At 45.5% G+C, this 27,524-nt stretch overlaps 1 protein-coding gene across 4 annotated transcripts; it reads right to left on the bottom strand.

Moving 5' to 3' along the window:
• Positions 1 to 799: 799 nt before the first annotated feature.
• KLHL20 (kelch like family member 20) lies at positions 800 to 26,845 on the bottom strand. Of its 4 annotated transcripts, XM_068199336.1 has the most exons (14): positions 26,831 to 26,845; positions 26,732 to 26,751; positions 24,635 to 24,695; positions 17,563 to 18,136; positions 13,400 to 13,558; positions 12,253 to 12,347; positions 10,935 to 11,050; positions 9,965 to 10,148; positions 8,748 to 8,891; positions 8,397 to 8,530; positions 7,581 to 7,789; positions 4,938 to 5,044; positions 3,164 to 3,244; positions 800 to 3,078 (listed from the first exon to the last, which is right to left on the bottom strand). In XM_068199336.1, the coding sequence occupies exons 3-14, from the start codon at positions 24,655 to 24,657 to the stop codon at positions 3,048 to 3,050; spliced, it is 1,857 nt and encodes a 618-aa protein (XP_068055437.1). In that variant the 5' UTR covers positions 24,658 to 24,695; positions 26,732 to 26,751; positions 26,831 to 26,845; the 3' UTR covers positions 800 to 3,047. The 4 variants fall into 4 exon arrangements, with proteins under 4 accessions (XP_068055437.1, XP_068055436.1, XP_068055438.1 ...); XM_068199335.1 differs by having other exon boundaries at positions 26,732 to 26,837; XM_068199337.1 differs by having other exon boundaries at positions 800 to 3,244; positions 26,732 to 26,837.
• Positions 26,846 to 27,524: the final 679 nt, after the last annotated feature.

The raw sequence follows: 27,524 nt of genomic DNA, 5'->3' as shown, positions 1-27,524 counted from the left end.
CAGCACCTCTGGGAGCTGATTTGTGCTATGACCTTCTCCTAAATAGGGGTGCAAATTTCCTTTCTCTTCCCAGTGTAAAACTGCCTAACACATGCCATAACTGCTTGCCTAGTTCCTAACCTATTTCCAGAATTAAACAAAGAAACATGCACTTGGTTTCAGATTCTTTACTAGTTGAAGATGGATTGGTTTTGCATGTTAAGGTTGAAGTCTGTGGTAATTCTTACCCTAGTAAAAGCAGCTAAGTGATCTTCTGAAGGTCTTGGCAGCTCAACAGGCTGAGCTTAAACTAGCTTAAACTGAGTTTAAGCTTGAACTTAAACTATCACTTCTGGTGCTTTAGTTTCCTTAATTTGAAATATCTCAGACAAAGTTTGCTATCTGGAGTCAGAAGAGCACTGGACAAAGGAGCACAAGGTCTGGAAATAACGGCACCTGTATTTGGTTTGAAAATAGGACTGTTACACTCGGGGTTAAGTTTTAAATGCTCAGCTCTTTCCAACAAGTTTGCATAAATAATCTCTGAAAACCTAAATTCTTATAGCCTCTTTTAACCTCTTCCTTGTGTTGTCCTTATTGTTAAATGCAGTTAAGTGAGCAGAGATTTAGCCAGATAGCACAGATACTTCCTTCCAGAAAAAGCTGGTTCTGAGTGATGTGAAGGGTAACAAGAAACAGCAGAGTTTGAAGCCTCTTTTACTGGGATTTAGCTGAAAAAAGAAACCCTCCAGCATCTTTGTCCATATAAACCACAGAAAAACACCCCCCACTGCTTTCAACCCAAGGAACAAACCAACAACAGCGTAGAAGAAATTTATTAAGATAGCACTATTTATACAAGTTACTCATGCTAGAAAAAAGCATAAATGATACATGTAAACATTTGTTTACAGAATACTTGTTTTCCTTGTAAAGGTGCAAATGATCTTCATATGTAAACACAAGAATACCGACCTTTAGGGGAAAAGGGGCTTTTAAAAAAGTTTTAATGTCCCATTTATGACTGTAGTGTATCTTTTACTATATTCAAGCACATTAAAGTCTGAGTTACATGAATCAAACTATGAAGTTAAAGTCAGCACTGCCTTTTTCATCTCAAGAATTTAGTCCTCTTTTTCAAAAGCAAATTTAGTAAGGTCCACAGTTAGAACAGGTGCAAAAGGTCATTCTTCCATACTCAATAGAAATTACAGTAAAAACAGAACTGTTGAGTCTTGAGTTCTTCTCTGCTCTCCCCCCACTCCTGGGTGACTCCACAGTTGTTCACAGTGCCAGAAAACAGCCCTTCCCCTCCAAACTCTTAAATGAGCCTCACACCTTCCCCTGCTCTAACCATACACAGGCAAAGTGCACAAAAATCACTCAAAGAGAGGGCACCATCCATCATGGTCAGGAATTCTACAGGCAAGAGGGCAGCTGAGGTGAGGCTGGTCTGAGGTTTTTTTTCAGCGGGAAGGAGCTGGCTGTGGGTCTGCCCTTCCAGCAAGAACACAAGAAGTGGGTGTCAGAATTAACAGGTGATACCTGCACCCTGCTTCAGACAAGAACTGATATCGAGCAGACAACAGGAGGAAAAAGGCTTTTAAAAGTGAGAACTAGGTGGATTTAGGTTTTGTCAATGGTTGCAGGATAAAGTACAAGTGTGGGTGTAGCCAAACCATATTCCACACCCACCTGCATTATTTCTGATGAACTGGTATTATTCCTGCATTATTCCTGTTACTGGTGGGTCCTTTGTAACAGCTGGGTGCAGTGTGCTGTCTGTCTTCACAAAGTGACAACTACATCCAGCCTAAGGGGGGGTCAGCTCTGCCAATGGGCCATCAAAGGGCTCCCCAAAATATCCTATGACTCAGGATTCCATCATTTCATTGGGAAATCCCTTGCTCTGGGCTAGGGATTCAACATTCCTGCCTGGCTTTGAGGGTCCATGATCTGGGGGTTTGGGGACTCGGACCACCACTGGACATCCAAAGAAGGAACAGGCCTTTCCACAGGACCAGCACTTTTGACAAGACCTCATCCATCACTCTAACAGGACTGCAACCACCATTTAATCAGGACTGGTTTTAAGCCAGTCTTTGTGTATTCATTGCAGTTATTGTCATCTTTCTATTGAACTGTAACTCCGACTTGAAATCCCTTACAAGGTATTTCTGTGGGGTTAATTCCTCCCCTGCTGGTTTACCTTCAAGCCAGCACAGGTTCACATACAGGAGAGAGGAGAGGAGAGGGAGAGGGAGAGGAGCTGAACTTTTGTACAGTAAAAAGGCATTGCTTGAAATCCTTTTCCTCTTGCTCTTTTTCGGCACTTCACTGATTGAGTTGAGTGATGAGAGTTCCAGTTCTGAAAAGGTACTCAGGGCACCCATCCTCACAGCTCTCCTGTCCTCTAAGAGACCCCAAATCATACCACAAGGGTTGGAACCACAGTAGCTGGCAGGACACAGCCCTGCCCAAACCACCAGCTGGTCAAAATGCAAGTCACACACACACACACATATATATATATAAATACATATATATATATATGCACACACAGATGTATATAAAAAGCTGGAATCATCGCTGTGAGCGATACAAAGGAAATACATGATACAAATCAAATGAAAAAATAAATATACTCTGTGCACAGAAAATCTTCTGTGCAAAGGTGGCACCTTGCAGGTCAAGTACTTTTTTTGAAGCTCTCTGTAAATAAGGCAAAAGCAATGTTTTCTGAATCACTTTTTTTTCCTCTTTCGCCCACCAAACAGCTGCCACATCCACTGCTCCCACAGCAGGAGGGAAAGCAGGAATCCCTCCTCCTGGCCAGACTCCCAGTACAGAGTGTATAGGCTCTACATCAGCATCCTTTAGGCTACAATAACTGTTACAGTTTGGTTTTTTCAAAAACTGTAGAACTATTTAGAAAAAATACGGACATAAGCAACACTTCTACTTTTGTCCAGTGGTTCCCTGGAGTCTGACAACGTGGTCTCCCGTGGGGCACACTCTCACAGAAGTCAATTTTTATAATTCCATAGAAAGAGTTCACCGACAAAGAGTTACATTGGATCTAGACCGTGCATACTAGAACTGCAAAGAGGTCCAGTGTCAACAAGTCTCTTCAGTTTTTTCTAGGAATGAGAAGGCAGGGGACTCCCTCCCTCTGGAAGCTTACCATATATGAGATTCACAGTGTGTCATTTTGATAACCCCCACGCCTCCGCCCAGCCGCCGGTAGTTCATCCCGCCGTACAACCTGCAGAGACAACATTCCAGGGTCACACACTGCCTCACAGCCTCCTCCATGGGGACACCAACCCCTGGCAGCTGCCATGGGAAACACTGAACCAGCCCGTGTTACCATCATTAAAGCTGCCTAAAGTGAAGAAGAGGTTGTGGAGCACCCATCTTACACACTTCATAAGTAAACAGCTGTATTTGTTCATGCCTTTCTCTCTCAGAACAGAAAGTGCTGCTTGATTTGACACCAAATTTCTGTAACTCAGATAAATACTTCCTGCTCCCTGTTTGGTAATGTGCAAGACAGAAAAGAACTTGGTAAGCTGTAGCTGACCTTAAGCTAGGTTTTGGGTAACACAGGACTAGGCTTAGTCCTCACAATTCATCTAATTTAATTTGTATGTCTAAACCCCTACATTCAGCTGAGCCAACCAAGATATAACACATCCCAAGCACCATCTGCTGACTGCAACAGTGTCTGCATTTCATAGGGATACCAGATCCCTACAGATTGCAGCTGCATATTCCCCTCTGTGCCACTGGAGTCTGCTGGCAGGAACAGGAGAAGCATGTTCTCCAAGCAGCTTTGTTACAGCCAAATTGCAGCAGAATCGTTTCTCAGTCAAGCTGCACAAATAAAAAACATCTGCAAGATACATAGGAAAGGGAAGACCACGGAAGATGGTCAACTATATTGAGTTCAGTGGAGGAAAAAAAAACACAGGCTAATAATACCTTGAATAATCTCCCAAACTGTGTGAATGCCTGCCTGGCAGTAACTTCTAACTCTGGACTGTCCCAGGGAGTAGCTGAAACCATTCCACTAAGGAATCTGATATATGTACTACTCTCTCCTCAACTGGTTTCCTCAGCAGCTCAAAAGGTCCTGTGGATCCATGGCTCATCAAACCAGGGGAAATTCCTCCACTGCTGCTCATGACAGCCTTTCTTATCAGTGAATGGTTTCCTCAGCAGCTCAAAAGGTCCTGTGGATCCACGGCTCACCAAACCAGGGGAAATTCCTCCACCGCTGCTCATGACAGCCATTCTTATCAGTGAAGGGTTAAACTACTACTATCACTAGTAAGAATAAGAACATTAATTTCTTTCTATTCCCCACCCTCACCAGATTATCACAGCAGCAAAAATAGCCACAGGTGCTTCCTACTTTGTGCTAATTGCATTTGAGAATAAATACACAAGCAATTGTTTTCAAGTATAGTTATGACTAGAAAGGCTATTTTTCCTCTTTCTTTTCTGCTCAGTGTATATTTTGATCAGCAATTTCATATTATTTTTCTCAGCTTGGAGATTCTTCCAGTGGCTGAATCTTGCTGATGTAAAGGGGAATAGCATCATGTGCTTGAAGTGTTTCAGCTCCTCCAAAAGGATTCAGAAATCACTGTCTCAGCTCGAAAGCAAGAAGTGAACAGGCCAAATTCTACATGGTGGCTTGAGTTCCTTCTGCTAAGGACAAGCTCAATTTTACTGGGAAGCAGGAGAGACTCAGCCCAAAATGAACAGAAGGGGGATAGTGGGATATTTTTCAAAATGCAGCTCTTTCTTGCAAGGCAAGAAGCCAGAATGGGAGTGTTGTGATGGCTCTACCCCACACAAGTTCTCTGCTATGGTGTGGACCACATTTCTAATTTGCCTGGGACAGCTCCAGCTGGATTTCACTGTTTGATTGTCACACAGATTCAAGTTACCTCCACGTGTTAGCATCTGGATCAAACACCTCAATGGTCTTCAGGTATGTTGTGCCATCAAAGCCCCCCACAGCCATCAGCTGCCCATTCACCACGGCCAGGCCAACCTGCAAAACAGCCATCAGACAGCAGCTACTTAGCTGGGATGTCCAGAAAAGAGTTAGAATGAAAATATTAATAAAACTATTTAATAACCGTGTTTGGTGAAAGGCAGTCTGCAGGAGAGGGTTGGGCTTTTTTTCTTTAGGGCACAACACAAATAAAATACCCTAAAAAATGAGACATGGAAAGTTAAATATGTATCTCAGAATAGAGAATCTCTCAAAGAAAAACCAGAGGGTTCCCCTTATTGCCAGCTACAAGAAGTAGAATTGTCTGAGTGATGATAAATATGTAAGAATCTAAACCTTTTTCATACAAAACTTATGTTCTGGACTGAAATTCTTCCCCAGGAAAGAATATCTACCAGCCCACAACACTTGGTTAAAGTAGCAGAACCACAGGCAAGCCCCTGGTCTCAAACCTCTCGGGTTGGGCCTTGGACCATCTGTAAGCACCTTGGCCTCCAGACTTACTATTTAGTCTTTCTGCAGAAGCATAAAATCACTGAAACATCAAAACCATGATCACTTCCAGTGGAAAATGTGGAGTATAACAGAGAAAAAAGAAGGTACGCAATATAAAATGGTCCCTGCTTTGGCTTTGAGGAAGTCAGAAGAGCTGCAGATACCACTGCATGTGTTTAGCAGTTTCTGTAGACAGCAAATACAGAAGCAGCTGATAAAAAGTCAGTATCTAATGAGAAACTGAAGTGGACAGCATTATTCAGCTCACCCTGTGCTTGGAGAACAGAAATAAGAATGTGTTCTCTGCCTCCAAAACCAGTGGTTGCTCAAACTGTGATTCATACTTGCCTCACCAGACACTGGAACTCTAACTCACAGATAGAACTCATCCTCTCTTTACCACATAATCAAATATCTAATGATAAACACCCATATAATTCACATCTCCCCATCATGATGACTACTGAAAACACTGCAATAACCTGTTGCTCACCACCATTAGCAGCTGATGGGAACTTGCTGTCACTCACAGCATTCAGTGAGGAGAAGCACCAGCCTAAGTGAAAGCCCAGGAGCCCCGTTCCCACACACGCCTCAAGGCAACGGGAGTCTGCTGGAATATGTATCTGAACTCGTGCTAACCCAGTTTCCCAGCTTTTTCCTCTCAGCAAGTGGGTGTTTTCACCTCCTAATTCATCCAGAGAGATCGAGGTACTAATTTGATAGCATTCTTTAATAGTATCTCATACCAAGTATAGCTATGTCACCTAAAAGCTCCTCTGCTTCAGGCTTAGGTGACCACATATAAGGGCCCAAAAATATTTAAAAGCATCCTCAAATGACTCATTTCCCCATCCTAAACAGCTGCCTGTGGCGTGACTTGGCTATCTCTTCACCCTCTAGTCTTGCTGGAGAGCTTTTTGAAAACTTCTTCCCTCACAGAAAAGAAGTGAAGAGGCAGAGGAATCAGGAGAGCCTCGTGAGAAGACTGACACTTCACCGTGTGCTCTCCCCACAACAAGAGTGACAATGACACCCACCCTGTGCCCTCTGTCCCCACATGGTGACACGTGGCATGGAGGAGCCCACCAAGCCCCACTTGATGCCTAGAGAGGCTGACCTAGAATGGAGGCTAGGCAGTGTCAAAGGAATAAGGTAGGGATTTATTAAAAGCCTTCACAGGATACACCTTGGGCAGTACAAGAGCCTGGCCAGGGATACACCCAAGATGGATGGAAGTCATGAGTTTTCACACTTTTGTAAATTTTGGTTCATTTCCATATTGGGGTTAATTGTCCAATTCCAGCTCCAGGTTATGCAGTCCCATCCTCCCAGTCTGCTCTCCTCAATTCGCTGTTGTTTTTACTTTTTGGGCCTGATGCTGTAACACTGTCCTTGGTTCTGGGGCTGGAAAAGGATTGTTTTGTCTGACTAAACTGTGAGGAGAACTTGCCAACACTTTATATGAAGTTCAGAGTCACACACTACGGCAGTACAGAATCTGGAAAATGTGGGAATCAGAAAAACAAACTTCCACAGAATCTGAAGGATCTGATCTGTAGCCTTGGAAGAAGCTTGGATTGATGTAAAGATACAATACACAGACATTAAGCAGAAAAATCATAAACTTATGTTTCTATAGTTGTAAGTAAGAATATGCTTTACATAAGTGAGCAACTGTATTGATAAGATGGTGAAGGGTTTGTAATGTAAGGGTGTGGTAGCATAGAATAAGCGAAGAGTTTAGAAGTTATGAGAGTGTGCAAGTGAGAGAGAAGCCATTGGATAAAAGTACCCACAGTGCAGAAGTAAAGGTGATAGGTTAGAAAAGCAAAATAAACCCTGTGGTAACTGTCTATTGGGTTAGAGAGTTCCAGATTGCCTTGTAACAAAAAACTTGTGACTACTCTTGAGCTATGGCCGAATGCTTACTCCTCTAAAACCTCATGGCCTCTGAGACTGATGTTTATCTGAGCCAATACATTGCTCTTAGCTTGAAAACAGTCCCATCCCTTCATTTCTAATGGCAACAATGACGGGAAAATATGAAATCTAAAACTAGAGGCATGACACTCACCCCGCTGCGCCGGGACGTCATGGCCACCACAGGAGACCACTGGTTGGTGCGTGGGTTGTACCTCTCAGCACTGCTGAGCTCTGTGGTGTCATCCCTGCCTCCCACAGCATAGATCATGTCCTGGTACACAGCACAGCCCAGGTGCTTCCTCCTGGTGCCCATGGGGGCTATCGTGTGCCAGCGGTTCTCCTGGGGGTTGTAGCGCTCCACTGCGGAGGAAGGGAAGGTGTTTGGTCAGCAGGGCTGGCAGGCAGTGGGTAAAGCACATTTGGACCTGATTTCCACACACCAAAAATGCCATGATCCCATTTTTCTCTCTTCCAAAGCCATTAACCCGTTTGTTCTCTCTTTTCTTCCGAAGCCATGAACCCATTTTTCTCTCTTTTCTTCCCAAGAACTCTTGCTAGTCTCTCTCCTGTCTCCACACTCATATCTTCACTCAAGAGGGAGCTGACAATGCTACAATCTGACCTGCAGCAGTTTTACTTTTGGCATCTTCCTTCCTACAGCAAAAACGGCTGCTGCAGGAATTAAAAAAAAAAAAAAGGTGCTTGCAACTCCTATGCAAATGATCAAAGCCTTGTATATAGGACATACTGCCAAATGAAGCACTGAGAAAGTAAAAATATCACACACAACCAGGTAATAGGGGCTCACAAGTCTGGAGAGTAAGTTACAGTATGGCAAAATAATATTTAAAGAAGAAAAAACTCCACAAACTGATCACTGAGATATTCAACATCTACCTGGGGACATGACGGGCTCCCAGGACCAGGACCAGCACTGACTGGGATTCAGGGACAGCAAAAGGCATACCGGTATTGAGAGGAGATGTTCCATCAGAGCCTCCCACAGCATAGAGGAAGCCTCCCAGCACAGCCACTGCCACTCCCAGGCGCCTGGTGCTCATGGAAGCCACTCGAGTCCATTTGTTTTCTTTGGGATCATACCTGGCAAAAAGAATAAACACTGGAGCTGAGTGCAGTGCTGACATCTTCACAAAGGGGCAGGAAGACTGACTTTATTCTCCCCAAACAAAAAATCCCTGTAAGATCTGTACAGCTCTTATCCCCTCTCCAGCTTGTCTGCATCAGCTGCACCCTCTAAGAGACCCTCTTTCTTGCTGTGCCCCACTTTTTTGGGTTTTTTTTTGTAATTAAAATGTACCTCTCCACAATGTTGAGACAAGAGACACCATCCTGGCCACCCACAGCATAGAGGTAACCTCCAAGAACTGCTACTCCAACACTGGTCCTGCAGGTGCTGGTGGGAGCCACATCACTGCTCCACTGATTGGTCTTTGGATCATACCTGGAAAAAAAACACACCAAACAGCACAAATTACCTGCCTAGGTCTGCTTCAGACTCTCCCATGCTTGGGAGCTCTACTAAGGCTGTGAAACTTGCCTATCCTGAGCTTCAACTGCAGCACAGCTCTTTGTAAGCTGGATAAAAGCCCTGAAGTGATACAATGCATCCCCCACATGTTATTCCAGGGATGTTCAAACTGCAGGTTGGGATGAATGAAGCTGGAGATCAAAGGTTCAGGCTCCTGAGAGAGACTGGCTGGCGTGTGGTAACTTGCAGCAAAGAGCAACAGCCAGAGTTAACTTTGCTCTGTTCCCTGCAGTTCACACAGGAACTCAGCCAGCACTGGGACTTCCAGATAAAATATGGAGGAACAAGATGGACTTGGGAATCCAGAGACAGAGAAATACAGTGCATAGCAAGGAAGTGCAGGACGTGGGAGATACAACACTGGGATCATGATTTGGGAAGTTGGGAGCACGCAAGGAGATAGGTGGGAAGAAGGGGAGGCTCGAGGTGGGAGGAGGTATTTGTACAGCTCATTGGGTTTGTTACAGGACCAAGATTTAGAATAGTAGGAGAGCTTGAGTCATGTGGCTTTCAGGCATGGGAATTACCCTATGCAGCTCCCAGAAACAGGAAGCTTGGTAAAACTTGTTTGACTTTAATTTTTCACAGGCCTAAAACTGACCTATTTTCCTTCTCCTGCTGTGTGCCAAGGTTCCTTAATTCTCAAGATGCCACTTCACAAAAATAATCCAGGATCTTTCCCTCAGCATCTAAGAAATGCTCACTGTAACCTCACTTTCCTCAGCAACGCTAAAAACAAACCAGCAATTGCAAGGAAGGTTAACCAGGATCACCACTCCTTCCAACAACACACCCAGACCCATCTCCTAGAGATTCCTTCCTTATAGCAGAGGCTTTGGCTTGTCCCATTAAGCTGGGGAAAACATGACACAAAGTGTTTTGCAAGGAAGGAGGAAATGGCAAAACAAAATCAATTCCTAAGAGGCTGCACCCAGGTTTAAACATTCACAGCTGGAATTCTGCACAGGGGCTTTATGCAGACCTACCTTTCCACACTGTTAAGATAGGAGGAGCCGTCGTGGCCTCCCACAGCATAGAGGAGGTCATCCAGGACGCTGACGCCGACACCACAGCGCCTCTTGCTCATGGAAGCCACCATCCTCCACTCGTTGGTCTGGGGGTCGTAGCGCTCCACGCTGGAAATGGCATCCCCGCTGCACCAGCCCCCCACTGCAGCCAAACACCAAAACCAGGGTCACAAAAACACTCACCGAGCTCACAAACTGCCTGTGCTCCTGGCACAAATCCCCCCTTCGGACTCGCCTCTAAGTCCTTCTGAGGTTTGTAATTACAAGATAGAAGGAGATTTTCAAGAGCATGAACTGAAGTTTGGAAATGCTGTGGCATGCACAGCACCAAAGAAATCACATGAGTAAGAAACGTAAGTTAGCTTAAACTTTCAAATATTAATGCACAGGTCACATTAGAAATAGGTTTCTGAAGACTTTATGGGAATACCACCACCAGAAAGTCCTGCCTGGAGTTTTCTGGGCCTAAGCCGGTAGGAAAAATACATAGATTCAGAATATCCTGAGTTGGAAGGATCAAAGTCCAACTCTTCTGGCTCTGCACGGGATAGCCCCAAGAATCCCACCATGTGCCTGGGAGTGTTGTCCAAATGCTTCTTGAGCTCTGTCAGGCCTGACGCTGTGACCACTGTCTTGGGAAGTCAGTTCCAGTGCCAGACTCTACTGTGGGTGAAGAACCTTTATCTAATATCCAGCTTAAGCCTCCCCTGACACAGCTCCAGGCCATTCCCTCAGGTTCTGTTGCTGGTTACCAGAGAACCCAGATCAGTGCCAGCCTCTCCTCCCCCGTCAAGAGGAAGCTGTAAACCATGATGAGCTCTCCCGTCAAGGCAGAACAGACCAGGTGACCTCAGCCACTCCTCATATGGCCCCTCAAGACCCTCCAGCACCTCCTGCTGACACCAGACACACCTGCAGGGACACACACCTGCAAAGAGCACCTCTCCACAGCGGATGGGTTTGCGTGGCCTCGTTCGCGGTCCCTGCATCAGCGGCCGCTCTTGGGGCAGCAGCAGGTAGTTTTTGGCTTCATCCACCAGATCCCTGTGCAAGACAGGAAAATATTAACCCCCAGAGCTCAGTCTCAGGAGAAGGGGCCAATCAGAACTGATGGGAAGAGCAGCCAGCACTAGTCATGTACCTCAGGTATTGACAAGTCACTCGAGAAGAGCGTGAGCAGCTCTGGTTAAACACGCGCTGTCACCTAAACACTCATCAGCTGTTTACAAGCCACTGTCACAGGGACAGCAGCAAACCAGCACCAGTGCTTGGCCAGAGTTCATAATAGATAATAGCTTGCTATAAAAAGACTGATAAAAATATATATATATGGCAAGAGATTTGTCAGGCTTACTGTGCAGAAAAGAAAAACCCAGCCTGCCTCAAGCTAAAACTTAACAGTCAGTGGCTTTGCCTCAGAGGAGAACAGGAGTGGAAAGCACACAAATACATAATACACACATGACCAATAGATGGAGATAGTACCCTTCTGATGAATATTTTCTCCATCAGCTCTGGCCAGCTCACACTGTGCATCCATTCATGACTTGCCACCTGGACTAATCCTAATATTCCAAACCCTTGAATAAAACAAAAAAGAACAAAAAAGTCCTCCTTCCCTCTACAAATGTGGAATTCCCCCAGTATGAATGCTTATTCAGGAAGAGAACAATTTAGCCTATGCCCTGAACTTCTTTACAATATGCACAAGATAGATCATGTGCTTTGTGAACGATACAGAACTCTGTAGAACCAGAAAGGTGAGACTCATACCATAAAAGGAGGAAATGAAAACTTCCCTGCATTATCCCTGTGGGAAAGAGCAGGCTCTAATCTCAGATTCCAACTCAGCTATCAAAGTGCAGACATTCTACATAGAAAAAACTACTTTAGATCCCACTGAGATCATCATGAAAGCCATGCAAGAGCTAAGCCGCAATAAGAGGCCATGACTAGAGGGGGTGAAAAAAAAAGGCAAAATGAAAATCAATACACTGAAAGGTCTTTTACCAACAGTCAAACTGCACACTCAAAGTTTGCCATTTCACTGAAAACTTGAAAGAACAAAACCACTTCTGGGGTGCACCAGTGACTATTATGCAAATAGTAAACAATTTTTCTTGCTTCTCCTATCCTGCCAGTTGCCAAAGACTAAATTGTGAGGCATCACCCATTTACCAGTGACAAATGAGCACAGTTTCAGGGGACAACCTAATCCAATTCTGTAAATGGCTGAGGAGATTTACCTGCATTCCTCATCGCTCTTAATGAGTGGATCAGAGCCCACTGTACCCACAAGAAACTTGGGACTCAGCAGGGGCAGGCGGACGTGCTGCAGGACCTAAAACACAAACCAGAACACCTATAGTGAAACCATAGATACCCACAGAGATGCAAGAAGCTGAATGGAAAACAACAGAATTTTAGTTGAATGCAGCTTGTCTCACAGCACATTTGCCTTTTCAATATCCCAGTTTAGATACCCTGCAGAAAATCAGTCTTCAGAAAGGGACAATCCACTGGATCTATTAGCAGCTGAAAGGTCACAGCTGGAAAACTTTAGAAAATTACAGATGTCAAGACATCTGCCTGAACACTAGTTAAGTTAGTGGTTTTATCAGCCATTTAGCTCTCTTAAACCTGAGTGGTAATGCAGAGTAAATGAACAATAAGAAACAGCACATCTTTCAGAAGGGTTTAGAATTTGAAGGCCCAAGCACATATAGACAGAGGCAAACAGTTATAAAAGCATTAAAAGCTGCCTTGAGAAGAGCAGCTTTTTCCAGTTTGGTTTGTTTACTTAAAACCATTTTCAAAGCTTTCCAGTAAATACAGTTGCATTTAACATCTCTTTCCAAAGCAGAAACAGTGAGGCAGGCAGATGCTCACCCTCTTTTGATCATCCAGCCCCAGACTTCAGAGGCTTTGGGCTGACAGCTTTGTCAGAATGGGTTCTGCTCTGTGAAATGCCTTGGCTTAGATGAAGCATCACATTCCAACAAAACCATTCTGACAAGCTCCACTGTAACATCGTGAAGGCTGAGGCACAAATCAAGCAGCAGAGCTTAAAGAAGCACTGCAAAGCGAGACAAGCCTTTTCTTCTCCACTGTGGTGTTGATATGACTCTCCAAGCAGTGCAGGCAGGTTTGGCTGGACAGACTGCTGGAGTGAGCTCGTTTGGCAAGTCCTAGCTGGAAACAATCCAACAAACCCCCAGATGAAGGCTCTGGCCAGCCTAGATGAAGGGACAGTGCAAGCCACCTAACACAGGTGGGAGTCAGAGAATTCTGGTGGCTTTACCTCATTCAGAAGCGCTCTGGCACCACCCTACCATCCCTCATTCCTCTCCCCCTGGATAAAGCAGCCTGGAATGTCACTGTGCCCAAAATTACCTGTGGCAGCTGGGGTCTTCTCTCCTGGATGCTGTACTTCACCCAGGCCATCACGGCATTGAACACCTGCTCCTCGCTGCGCACGTTTAACTCGTCACTGGATATGATGTCTATGAGCTGGTTGGCAGGCAGCAGCATGAACTCCTCACTCTCCATCACCTGGGAAAGGCAGAGGAAAAAGGAAGGGAGTAAGGACAAAGCATCAGAGCCATTCACCACTCCAGCACTTCATGGACTGACACAGTAAAAAGCCAAATCCCCATCAGTTCCAACACCAACACATGGGAAAGGTTTGCTGCACAGGGCAGACTGCAGTCGCCAGCAACACAACAAGACACTTCTAGATGGGCATGCCTTTTACACCCTTTTAAAGGGTTAAACCACACTGATCAGGTTTCAAAATTCAGGAAAACAAAGCCTTTCTTTAAAATCAGCCTCCTCGTTTGCCGTGTCTAATACATAAAGCAGAAATAAAACCGCAATAAATACGTGACTAAAAAGCAGCACTGGAGTGCGGAGATTCACAAGGAAAGCAAAACAGAGCACAAAAATAAGAGTCTCAAACAAGTTACCAGAGGCATTGCAGAGAACACAGAAAGCCTGATTTGTGGCAGAACAGAAAATATTTCAGGAGACTCATCTGATCCTGCCTCTTTCATTTGCTCTAAATATACACATGGAGTATGCAGTAGTCGAGATGCACTAAAGAGGGAATCAGAGCCTCCAGAGCCCCTAAGGACTGATCTCTTGTGAAAGTCAAGCCACTGACAAACACATTAATTCCTTCAGCATCCAAGATAGCAACCAAGTTTCTCAGGAGGCCTTGGCTGCTGCTGGGGACTGCTCACACAGCGTGAGTCAGTCAGACTGCCCTGGGAGCTCACACACCACCACAGCTCCTGCACAGACACCAGGAAAGATGGGAAAGGTACAAGAATCAAAATTAAAACTGCAGAAATGACCTGACTGATAACTGCCAGCTCACCTTCCCTGCAAGAATTCCCAGTCTGTAGCCTGCAATTTCCAAAAGGTTCAGGGACAGAAAATAACTGAATGCTGGCTTGCCCTTATCATCTGTGACCACATTAGAATTCCATGACTTATTTCACTATTTGCTGCACAAATTAAAGAAAAACACTCTTTGACACGATCATCTCAACAGCAGTCAGCTGTGCAGTCCTTTTAATTACCTGAAGAAGTTATTTAAGGGCGCTGAACAAATATGCAGTTACTGACAACAGAAAATATTGTTAAAAAAAGAACAAAGAGGACAATGAGATCAGTTACCAGACTTGGTTCCTGGGCACCCTGAGCTTTTGGGGACAGTAAAGGCCACAGCAAGGTTGGCCCACACACGCCTTCAGCCTTTAAGCAGGAACTGGGTTGGTCATTAAAGATCTTTATCAGCTTTTTTCCATAGTCTCCCTTCCTCCTACAAAGCTTATGTGCAAGCTTCAGTCTGATGGTTTTTAAATGCAGCTTCTGCAGAGTCTGAAAACAGCAGCTGTGGAAATTCTCGAGTTAAAGATGCTCATCCAGTGTCCCCCTTTGACCCTCAGGACACCCAGTTGCGTGGATGGCCTCACAAAATTCAAAGCACTCAAAGCACTTCTCCAAACCAAATTACTACTACTGTGCAACTTGTTAGTTTACATAGTAAAACAAATTATTATTTAAAATGCTTTGGCTTTTTTTGGCTTAATTATCAGGACACTCATAATTACCTGACTAATATTAATTGTCTATTCCACTGACTTGCTTAGTGGACAAGAATTGGCTGGATTTCATTTCCTCTGTAGCATTCCTGAACATCAGTGCTTTTATAAAGAGAGAAAATTCATGTCAGACTATACAATATAGAGTGCAATTTTTGTCTGTTGATAAAAGTGCAAGTTGTCCACCCATAAATATATTTTTTCCCTACACACAAATGTCAAGAGATTAAAAAAAAATAAAAATACAAAGGCTGTTCTTGTACAGTGGAGTTGTTAATAGAACCATTTCACATTATATGCACAAAATCCACTAGGGGTTATAGGCAACAAATTAAATTGGGAGGAATGGAAAAAATTGAAAAAACATTTTACCAAGAAGTTAATGATGTAATGCAGCAATACACATAAAAATTTAATAGAAGCAGAGGTTAGCACAGCAGAGGACATGAAGCAATTCAAACTGCATTCAAAGTAACTGCAAGGGTTGGCCTGGTGCCTGCTGCTTAATATTTCACATTGCCACCCAGGAAATTCCCAGCTCACGTTCCTTTCTGCCAGCTTGGAGGAACAATGACCACACAGGAAGGCAAATTTTTTATCAGTTTTCAACCTCCACAGTGGAGGATAGTTAAACAGACAAGTGCCTGGCTTCCCCCAGGGATCACCAACCCACTCCCCAGCTGGAAAACACTGCCAGAATGGAATGCAACACCAAGGAGCAGCACCACTGACGCTGTCTGCAGAGAAACAGTGGAAGCAAAAGAAGTGATTATTGAGGATGAAGAGCTGTAGAGCTCCTGGGGCATTGAAATGGACACTAAAACCTGCCCAGGCCAAAGGAATAGTGCTCTAATCTAAGACTCTGTTTTCCAGAGGCTGTGTTTAAGTCAAGTCAATAATAATTTACATCATCTTCAAGGAAGAGTGTTCTCTTCTCTTTTGCCTTTTTGTGCTTTAACAGGGATAAGGAAGACAGAAAGTTGTCTTCAAGGGACTGCAAAAGAAAAGAAGCCCACAGCAAGCAGCTCTTAACAGCCAGCTGCATGCATTAATGCTAAAACATTTTAAAACAAAACTGTCAAGCTGTTAAAATGTTATTTAGAGGCTTGTAAGCGTGCCTTACTCATGTAATAACAAGATCTAATAACCAGTAAAACAACTAAGCACTGAAAATAAACAACCATCTGGATAGCATCTTGCTTCCCCCATCCCAAAAAAAAAAAAAAATCCCAAAACCAGAAGAAAAGAAGTGCAGAGCAAGCACGGAGCATATGAAGTGGCCAGCTGAAATGTAAGGCTTTGGGAAACCACCAAGTTCGGCCAAAAAATGCTCATCTTAAACAGCAAATTCTATTTGGTTAGAAAAGATGTATTTAATTGCAGCCTCTGTAGTAAACTCATGTTGTGTCCACAGTTAGATACCAAGAATTGCCTTCACTGTGTCCAACAGTCATGTTCTGTCATGTTGCACCTGCTCAGATTTTTCTTAAGTACTACCTGACTGAAATTAATACAATTCCAATCTGCTTCTTGCATGTCAGATGAAAAAAAGAGACAAGCTACCATCACTCACAGCACTTCCATACTGCTGCTTTTCTGAGGAAACTAAATTAGCACCAGGAGTTCCTGGAGTTCCTCCCTTTGGAAAGGATCTCCCTGTGAAGCTGGTGGGAAGAGGAGATTTTTTTGCAGCAGTTCAGTAAAGACCCACTCTTCTTTGACTATTGCTCACACAATCCTTTAATTATTATGTTGATCCTTCTCTGAACCAGCTGCTGGCATTTTTTTTTCACTAAAAATCATCTAGGCAGAATTAACAAAGGATGAGAAATTTGAATTTATAAAGGTCAGCTACAATATTACACATCTGAATTACTTTCAGACAGCTTCTGCTGAATAATAGATGCAAAACTCTAGTTCTGCTGCAACCAGGGATTTGAATACTCCCATGAGGCAGCCTCACGCTCCCCCAAACACCCACTTTTCCAATCCCAGAGCTGAACATCAAAATTTTTGGGTTCTATTGATGTGTTGTCCTTACTTTTAACACCTGCCCCCCCTCCAACCATGTAGAATCCAGAGTATTTCTGAAAGAGGAGTGGAATGTCAGACCACTGTGCAGGCACGACAGATTCAATGCCAAATCCAACTGCACCCATGGCCTTGCCTCCCACATAGCACTCAGCACACACTTTTCAGGGAAGAAATGCTGTGCATCATATACAAACCACTGGTACAACACAGTCCTGCCACCTCTCTCCTCCTTCTTCCCCACTTAACATCTGGCACACATCCTATGGGTCCCATCACTGGCACCCATCAATATCAGGGCACAGAGCAGGTGTAAAGGCAGGATTTGGAAAAAAGGACAAAACGAGAGCTGCTGAAAGCTCTCACAGGCCACGTTGATGCATGTTACATCACAATTCCAGCAGGCCAGCTCCTTACCTCCTGGAAGTTGTGCTGTGTGAATTTGTCAGCGATCCTCAGCAGCTCACGGCACGAGTGAGTGTCAGCAAAAGCCCGGATGCCCAGGCAATTGGAAGGGTCCAACTGTCTCTTGAGGAACTCACAGCAAGCCTCCTGGATCTCGGCCAACTGGAGAAGGCAAGCAGCTGGCAGCAAGGTCTGGACATTCCCCTCTTCCACAGTGATCTGCGAGGTGTAGGCGAAGTCGATGAGCAGCTCCATGGCCCGCTCGTCGATGTCCCTGATCACCACCTCCGTCTGCCGCGACTCCGCCAGCTCCCCGGTGAACATGGCTCGGAAGTAGGGGCTGCAGGCCGACAGGATCACCCTGTGGGCGTAGATCTTCTTGGCCCCCACTACCAGCACCACATCGCAGAGCTCCCGGTGCTTCCTCAGCAGGTTGATGACCTCCAGGGTCTGCCGGGGGTGCTTGTCGGAGATGTAGGGCATGCGCGCGGGCTGCGGCACCCCCTCGGGCAGCTTGTTGGGGTCTCCGAGGGTGCAGCGGCTGGTCACGTCCATTCCGGTCTCTCCTGGGCGAGTGCTGGCACACCTGCAGCGCAGGAGATACAAATACAGCACCATGGTCAGGGGTCCCAGAGCCAGCCGCGCTCCGAAGCGCCGCAGCTCGCGCCGAGCTGTGCCCGTAAGTCCACGGCGGGACGTGAAAACAAGCACGTGACCACATGAAAGAGGAATCCATCTCCAAGCAAAGCTGGCTTAGAAGTAAACAAATGCCAACTTGCAGCAGGCTTCTGTTTATTGCTATTTTTACAGGCTTTCTATGACACACGGCTCTAATATCCAGCTACACATCCATATTTATGAGCTGAACCTCACCGTAGCCTTGTGCGGTAAAGGCACATTATCCCCATTTCACAGAGTGACTCAAAGCACAGATTAGCTGACTTGCCCACTGTCAGGTACTGGAGTTTTCTTTGACAGAGGTGGAGATGGATTTCCACTGCAAAGAGTTCCAGCTCCATGATTTAACCAAACTTCTCTGTTCTACCTACGTTTTTAATGGGGTCACTCATCACTGTAATGTCTGAACACACTACTGTCACACAGACTTAGGAGCTCAAGATGGCCTGCAGACTACCATGAGCATCTTTCAGGTTCACAGAATACCCACTTTAATCATCACCTCTTCAATTACTTTTGAGCTATGGAGGCTCCTGACTCAATCCACCCTCCTGGACACGTGTCAAAAGACTGTTAATCTTCCCCAAGAATGGCAGAAGGCAAGTGAAACCAAATCAAACCAAACAGGAAAAAGATAAAACAAATATCCACCACTATCAACCTACCAAAAAAAGGAAGAATAGAAAGCCAGGATGGGAACTTCAGAGGTGAAGAATCACTTAGGAAACATAAACTAAGTTACTGGCACAGAGAGAAACATAGCATCTTCCCAGTTCCAGATGCAATCAGGGAAAACCAGGAAACTTCTGCCTCTTCCCACATCAAAGGAAAACCATAACTTAAAGCAATTAAAGAACGTTGAGCAAAATATCAGAATATTGATGGTTTATGACCATTGAAGATGTACTGAAAAATGCTGGCCACTACCAGTTTTTCCCTGGTCCACTGGCATTTGTGAGCTGTCACTACCTCACAGTTCATATTAAGAGTTAAAAAGAAATCAAGCTTGGCTTTGCCATGGCTCAATGTAATTTGCAGGCTTGAAGAATTTAAAAAAAAAAAAGAAAACTCACATATTTTCCCCTCATTATTATGTCAAATGCACTTTCTACTGGGAAACCAGTCTCTGCAGCAGTTCAAATTATTTACTTGCATCTTAGCCTGTTTTCCCATTCCCTCCACACCCTCTCCTTGATCATCATATTCAGATGTTTTACACCATTACCTCCTTCTCCTATCTTGGTTACACAGATCCAGCTGGGGCTCCCCTCTGGGTTTTGCTGCTTGCTCCTGCTCAGCCTCTGCACCTTAAATGCCCTGGATTTTTATCCCTGCTCCATCTTTTTTACATCCATCACCGTTCTGCTTTCCTGACACCTCTGACAAATCCTTCTGCTGTTACACTGCCTCTCGCTCTCCTCCACCCACTCCTGTCCCTCACAACACAAATTCACCTTTGGGGGGGGGTTGACAATCATTCTCAAAGCTCTGCCAAGTTCCTCACAAACAATGTATAAACTAAACTCCCCTTGCAGCAATACACACCGACCACAATTAACGGTACCCCTGCAAAAACCCCAAGAAAACTCGGCTGAAGATTATTTTACCTAATTGGCTTATTTTCACAGTCGTTAGCAGCCAAGGCCAGAAGGTAAGTAATTTAATCCCTCTACCAAAAGATGGAGAAAGGTGGTGACAAACATTCCCCCGTAGAGTTTGGCTCTTGCTAAGCAAGCTAAGTAGCTTTTATTGTGCATTAATGTTTTGAACTATGTCAAACCAACCCTTGGAAGGAAAAAAAGAGCACAATAGGAGCTCTTTTAAGACACATGCTACTACAGTTCTGGACAGTTTGTCTTGACCAGGTTGTCGGTCAAAGAACAGAAGAAGCATTCTTCAAATAAAAACCCATGTCATGTAACTACAGCTCAGAAGAGATGGTGCACATCCAGGACAGGGCATCCTTTTGGAAAGCACACAACCCCTCTGTCACACCTGTAGGTTTTCCTCATCTCCCACTAAGAACAGCCCTAAAGCAGATCTCTCAGAGTGGCACAGGTTCTAAGCACAGACAGATTAGATTAAGGCCATGCTGCCAGAAGAAATACACAATATTCCTGCCAGTCCCACAGCCCAAGACTCCTTGCCAACGCAGGGCAATGGGATGTACCATCTTGTGCCACAGGATTACTTGGCCAGATTTAGGCAGTAGCCCTTGTATTTCCTAGCCAGGACAGAACAGGATTTTTCTACCCAAATGAGGACGTGCTGAACACATCTTTAACTCACTGAAAAGGTGTCTGGTTAGCAAGAACTGAAGTCATTCCTGCATTGTTCCCACCAGCATTTATCTGAGAGCCTGCATTGTACCCAGCCTCCTTACTCCTGGGGAGAAAGTGCTGATTAATGATTAAAGAAGACTGAATGGATGGAAAAAAGAGTAACAACCAAACGTTCCTGATTCATCCATAACTTATCTCTGGGCGGTGCAGAAGCCAGAGATCAATTGGCTTAAGAATTTCCAAGCTGGATCAACCCAGATGCTTGATGTGAAGCTCGGTGGGTTGCTGCTACACACAGGCACAGAAGTGTGAATTTAAAGGACACGTCTGCTGGCTTGTGTCTCCACAAAGACTGTAATTCCACTGCATTCTGTGTGCATTATGCATAAATATGCACAGAGAATGAAATGATGAGTCAGTAGCTTAGAGGTGTGAAAGACAGAAGGCAGCACTTGATTCTCACATGGCAGGAGAGCTGCCTCCCCCCACACAGAACTCAGAGCTGCTCCTGAATAGCCAGGGTGATTAAGGAGGGCTGAGGATCCAGAGGAAATGTGTGTGTGTGTGCCCGGATAAAACATTCACACGCAGCTATGCAGATATTCTGGGATTAGCTTCCACCAAAATGCAGGGCTGGGGAAATCAGCAAATACAATGGGATTAAGAAAGGCTGACAAAGGATCAGTTTTTGTAGCACACTGCTGAGAAGTACAAATGGAAACACAGGCAGTCTGCAATACTAAATCAGCTAAATAAACAGGCTGCTCTGCCTCCATTTTATTCCACTAATGCCCAAAATTTCATTCATTAACAGGGGCATGTATGAGACATCCACCCTTACAGCAGCTCCTCCCAAAGTTCAAAAAAATACCAAATAGCACACACCTAGGGAAAATTCTCTCCCATGCTGTCATAAGGGCGTCTTCACTTTCAAATCTGCATTTTTTAAGACAATGTGTGTTTTAGCACAAGATTACAAACAGGCTTTAATACAGAAAACAAGAGGCTGACCTAAGGCTTATGAAACACACATCACAGGCTAAAAACATCAACTGAAATCCAAAAATCATACGCTGCTGGAGTGGATTTCAGTAGCAAGAGAATTTAGTAGCAAATAAAAATAACAAAGCAAATGGGTAGTGATTTCTGTCAGTGCCTTGATTTGAAATTAAGAAATATTTCCTATACTCATTGCAGAGCTGCAAGAACAAGGGCCATTGATTTGGCCCAGCCTTTGGCAACAGAAGTCACCACCACAACATGCCAGCCAAGTAAATGGAAATGCTTTATTGTGGCATCAGTATTCTAGTCTGATTATCACTGATTCATTTTCTTGCCTAGCTAGCAAGGTTTCAGTAAGCTTTCTCAACAAATTTATGCAAACAAGCAGATAAACCTGACTGCAATACTATTTTACCTTACACAAAAGGAAAACAGCAAGGATCTGGTGTATTTGCCCCTATTCATGTTGCTTGGTTTGAATTTTACTGACCAAGCCCAGAAAATTCAGTTTCACCCTTGCTGAGGAAAACATCCCAGTCAGGGTGAAACTGAGGATGCCCATACTCTGAAAGAGAAGGTCATTACTGGAGTCTTCCAAAACCTTCCTGAGCCTTTTGTAGTTTGTTTTGGGCAAGAGCTATGTCCAGGTAGTTGGATAAGCTCCTGAGTGCACCATCAGGATCTGAAGCCTCCTTCCTCCTGCTGGGTCTGGCTGCTCAAGCCTGCTCTGATCCAGCACTGATGTAAGCTGGGAAAAGGCTGCCAGGAAAAAGCTGGGTGAGGAAGAGCTGGGAGAGCTTCCCCAGTTTGTTTGGGAGCTGCTCAAGCCCTCATGCCTGAGCTATGTTGAAGGTATCTCTGCACCTGACTGTGCACCCACCCATTCTGAGCTGACTGCCCTGCTTCCTTCCTCACCCCTACTTGCCCAAGGAGTCCAGGACTCCTGTCTGGCCCTGGCCATCAGATCTGCTCTGCCTTCCTCATCTGGGTGCTGTGGGACCATGCTCTTCACTCAGAGGTCCCTGCTGCCTCGTTTTTCCCTTCAGCAAAGCCACATTCTCTTGCTGAGAATGAGCAAGAACAGCCTGCCCCAACCACCCCTTCATTCCTAATGCAGGGTAAATCCTGTTTGCAGCAGCAATTCTGTGTTCCCTGCTATAATCTTGACAGGAATAGCTGGAATTCCTTGTCTGTTCAAGCTGTTCCTCCTCCCCTCTGAATGCTGTACACATTTGATACCATCTCACTGTGTTTATTAACCCACTACTGGCCAAGTCCCACTCCCCTCTTCGTGCAGGACCTACCACAACCCTCATGTGGGGGTGTTAAATTGGCTCCAGAGCCCTGAGTAAAAGGATAAAAGAAAGTGCTCTGCCATCTGCATAGCTGGAGTTCACAGGAAGATCTGTGCCCAAAATCCAACCAGGAACCTTTTATCATTTTCTGCTAAGACAGGCAATAGGAGGAGAACAAACAGAAATTTTAACAACCCACACCGAGGCCCTTAAAGCAGGCGAGTGTATTCCAGAACTGAAGTCCACAGCTCACAGCAGAGATGTGCTTGTCATGCAACTGTCTGCAGCAATAATAAAAAACCTCCACTTCTTCAGCTCTGTGCTGCTGCCCACCACAAAAACTAAAACTGAGTGGCACCCAGAACTTCCACAATAGCAAGTCCAAGGCCTCAGACCCACGAACAGACACACAAACTCCAGCACGTGAATTCTCTGGTTCAGTGTGACACAGAAAACAACAGGCACAGAAACAACTTTAGAACCTCAATTTCCCCATCAGGAACACAAAAAGTAGGGAGAAAACAAGAACACAAGCCAAGCTAGTCACCAATTTTACATCGTTCCGCAAAAACATCTTGATACACGGAGCACAACATCAAAACCTAAAAAGCCAATTAAGATTCAAACAATCTCCACTGAAGAAGGCTATGATGAAAGAGAGCCCATCTGCTATTTAATCCATCTAGGAGGAAAAGGAATTCACTGCAGAAGTCACATACAGCTCCTCATTGACCAAACCACACTTCTTATCTTGGCAAAAATGCAGCACAATACCCAGGCTCAGAGATGCCTCTGTCGTAGCTCAGGTTTACTCATTGCTGAACTGCAGCAGCGGCACAGCAAATTAAATGCATTAAAATTCATTTAATTAAAACAGCATTGTGCCATTCTTCAAGGGTTTAAGTGACTACTTACTTCTTGCCTCCTTACACAGAACCCAGGCTAATGGTTTCTGTGGCTAAGAATGCTCTATATATTAATCTGTGTTTAAAAGCCTTGCCTTCCCTTACATGAGTGTTTACAGATTTACCCACAATAAAGTTTTCCTTCTTTCAACGTCCCAAAGAGCACAAACAGACCAAGCAAGCTGCATTGGAGTTCTCTCCAATTCATTTAGAGGCGAAGAACTTCAGGCAACTTTGCTTCCACACAGCCTGGATCATGTACAGAAATGTATCTGCTGTTAAATTTTGCTGCGGGGTTGCCATCAAGCAAGGAAAATCAACAAGAGCTAGCAGGGAACCCTGTTTGCAAACCTGTCATCGTGCTGAACTACTGTGACAACTTTTCCCTATATGAGAGAGAATGTTTTTGACACAACCACAGCAAGAACTCCCCTGAATTAAGCTTCAGCTGCATCTCCAGCTCATTAGAACTGAGGCAGCTGGCATCCATAAATAGAAAAGGAAATCTCCTTTTCACCCAAGACCTCACCAAACTCCTTTCCTTAAGGGAAAAATAATGTCCCTTGGAAACCAAGTTTAAATTTATTCCCAGACAGCTTATTTTCCACAGTTTGAATACCTAAGTAATTAAATACTGAATTTTAAATATGACAGTAAACGGGGGAAGAGGAAAAGGGGATGGAGAATTAGTGACTTGTCTTCCACACTCTTCCTCAAAGACATCTGGTCTTGTAAATATTGAAAACTAAATACATTTAAGAAAGGACTAAAGAGGAATGATTTATTTCCCAATTCCCCATAGCCAGGCTTTTTAAAAGAAACCCAAAACCACACAACATTTTACAGTCCAGGCACGTAGAAAACCAACTGACATGATTTATCCTATTTGGGGAAGAGAAGAACAATTGTTTTTGTGTCTTACCTGCGCATTGGCTTTCCGTCCATGCACCGTGAAGAGAAACCTTCACCTTACACTTCAAGACCTATTCCAACAGGAAAAAAAAAAGAGAAAGAAAAGGTGATTTCCTATGGGTTACTTTTAATTTTTGAGGGAATGCTTTGCTAGGTTCTATCTCTACAAATGAGATAATGTCTTTTTGGTATTCTGATAGAATGACGTTAAGTTTTACATCTCTCGTGTCTCACTGTTCATTGAGACTGATAATAGAATAAAATCTTTTAAAACACCTCTCAGTTACTCCTTCTCTGTAAAAAATAAGAAAACCAACAATTTCCAAATCAAAAGAACCTTCTTCCTCCTCTTCAGTCTCCCTCTAAGAGAACAGAGCTGCCCACAACCACGTACTAATGTTCCTTTGAGCTCTTATCCAGTTATAAATTCAGAGCCCAGATGAACAACACCTGGACTGCAGAGAATAAAGCAGAAGAAAACACCACCAACATTAAAAATATTTCCACCACGGCTGCACAAAGATTCCTTCCCAAACAGAACACACACATTATAAAGGCAGCAAACTGCCTGCCTCCCTGAATCCTTAAAACTATTCTACCAAAGGGAAAAATATCAGAAGTGACAGGGTGCTCACTGTCACTCCTTGCTCGGAGCCAGGAGGTATCTCTCCCTCACACATTTAGCAGAGATTTAAGGCAGGCTGGCACCTAATAAACAGCACAGCACTGCTCACCAGCTACACTGCAGAGCCAGAATTTGATAGAAGATAAAACTTGTGTCTGGAAATTGAAGATAACTGTGCCCCAGAGGTAAGAGGGATGCTAATAATGCTACTACATCTGCAAAGATGAATGATGCTGCCTGATGCTCACCACACTTCCATTCCAAATATTCCTTTTGTGAGAGTAATAACAGTTACAAACTGCACAGGCCTTTCATATTCAACCACTAACTTCTAATTCTAATGTAAATTAACCCTTTTTACAGGGGCATTGCTTGCCCCAATTTCATTTTCGGTCGCTATTCACTTAGGAATACTCTTGATTCAATTATTATCCAAAGCAATAAGCCTAACTTTTTGTAAAAAAAAAATCTATTAAAAGAACAGAAAGGTGTTCTGCTTCCACACTGATAGTCACAGGCTTTTACCCCTCCAGAAACAGAGCGAGAAAGGGGAAACCACTGAACTATGGGAAAAGCAATGACAGAAAGAGAATGAATTAAACCTTAAAATAAACACAAGTAGCAGAGAAAAAATAAAATTAAATTTAGGAAGAGCAAGATCATTTTCGGAAGACGGAGACTGTCAGATTGGAACCCTGCATCCAACAGTAAGGAAAATATTTTTGGCACAATTTAAATTGAACTACACGACTGTTGTAGCTCTGTTTGGCTACGTGAGGAAGAACCTTATTTTACAGGCATCACTCTCGAGGAGCATTATCCCAGACACACAAGCGGAGCTAGCTAATGAAGAATAAGCTCAGACTTGCTGTCTGCCACACTTGCAAATTACTCAGGTTCACAGCTCCCTGCAAATAAAGACAGGCAATTCCTCCCGGTTAGGGCACCGCATAGCAGTTCCGAGGCGAGCTGCGGGCTGAGGGGCACCGAGCATCGCCGCACGCCGCCGGGGCTGTCCCGTGTGCCGGCCGCGCCGAGCGGCCCCCGGAGCACCCCGCACGGGAACGTGCAGCAGGCTATTCTTAGCCCCCCGATTGCATCAGATTTAATCCCCTCAAACCCACGTTAAAAGCCGGGGAGGAGGGGAAAACACACACATATACACACACAAAATAAAGACATTTAAACCGCGCTGTCCGCGGGGCAGCAACAGACTCGGGGGCGGCTCTGGCAGCACAGCCGGGCCCTGCAGCCCGCGGCACAACTCGGCTCTGCCGGCCGCTGCTCCTGCGGGACGGGCGGCGCTCCCCTCCGCCGGGCCCGGCCGGAGGGCCACCCCGAGCCGTGCCGAGCCGTGCCGAGCCGTGCCGAGCCGTGCCGAGCCGTGCCGAGCCGCGGAGCCCACGCTGGCCCAGCCCGCCCGGGCGGGCGGCGCTGCCCGGCCCACCCCGCGCCCCCGGCCCGCCGAGCCGCCTCACTCACGCCGGGCGCGGGCTCCTCGCTGCCGCCGAGCCGAGGTCCCGCAGCGCCGCCCGAGCGCGTCCTCAGCCGCAGGAAGCGGCCCGGCCCGGCCCCGCCAACCGCCGCCGAGCCGCGCCCGCCCCTTCCGCCCCCGGAGCCGCCCGCCCGCCCGCCGCCGCAGCACGGCCCGGCCCCGCCGCGGCCCGCCCGGCTCCGGCCGCCAGCCCGTGCGGCGGAGCCCGTGCGGAGCCCCCGGCGAGCGGGCCGAGCCGCAGGCACAGGGCCCCGCGGGTGCTGGCATAGAGGCAGAATTGCCGGGGTTGGAAGAGGCTTTAAGGTGATACCCAGCCCAGGCGTGCACCCGGCGCTGCCGATGGAAGCGCTAAAGCAGCGCCAGGTCCAGACGCCTCTTAAACACCGACTGCAGCAGCTCCCTGGGCAGCCGGTTCCAATGCCTTACCGCCCTGATGGTGATTTTGTTTCTGTTCTGATATCTAATCTGAACGGCCCTGTCTCAGCTGAGCCGTTTCCTCTTCTCCTACCTACAGCAGAAGAGACCGAGCCCACCTGGCTGCACGCCCCTGTCAGGTGGGTGACAGCGATGAGTCCTCCCTGAGCCTCCTCTTCTCCAGGCTAAACACCTCCAGCTCCTCACGGGTTTTCCAGACCTTCGCAAGCCTTGTTGCCCTTCGCTGGACACACTCCAGCACCTCAATGTCCTTTTTAAAGATAGGGGCCCAGAACTGAGCACAGCACTCGAGGTGCAGCCTCACCAATGCTGAGTACAAAGGGACAATCGCTTCCCAAGTGCCTC

Source organism: Anomalospiza imberbis, chromosome 9 (genome assembly GCF_031753505.1).
Source record: "Anomalospiza imberbis isolate Cuckoo-Finch-1a 21T00152 chromosome 9, ASM3175350v1, whole genome shotgun sequence".
NCBI lineage: Eukaryota > Metazoa > Chordata > Aves > Passeriformes > Viduidae > Anomalospiza > Anomalospiza imberbis.
The sequence above is the reverse complement of the archived record's forward strand: the minus strand, read 5'-3'. Positions and strand labels throughout refer to the sequence as shown.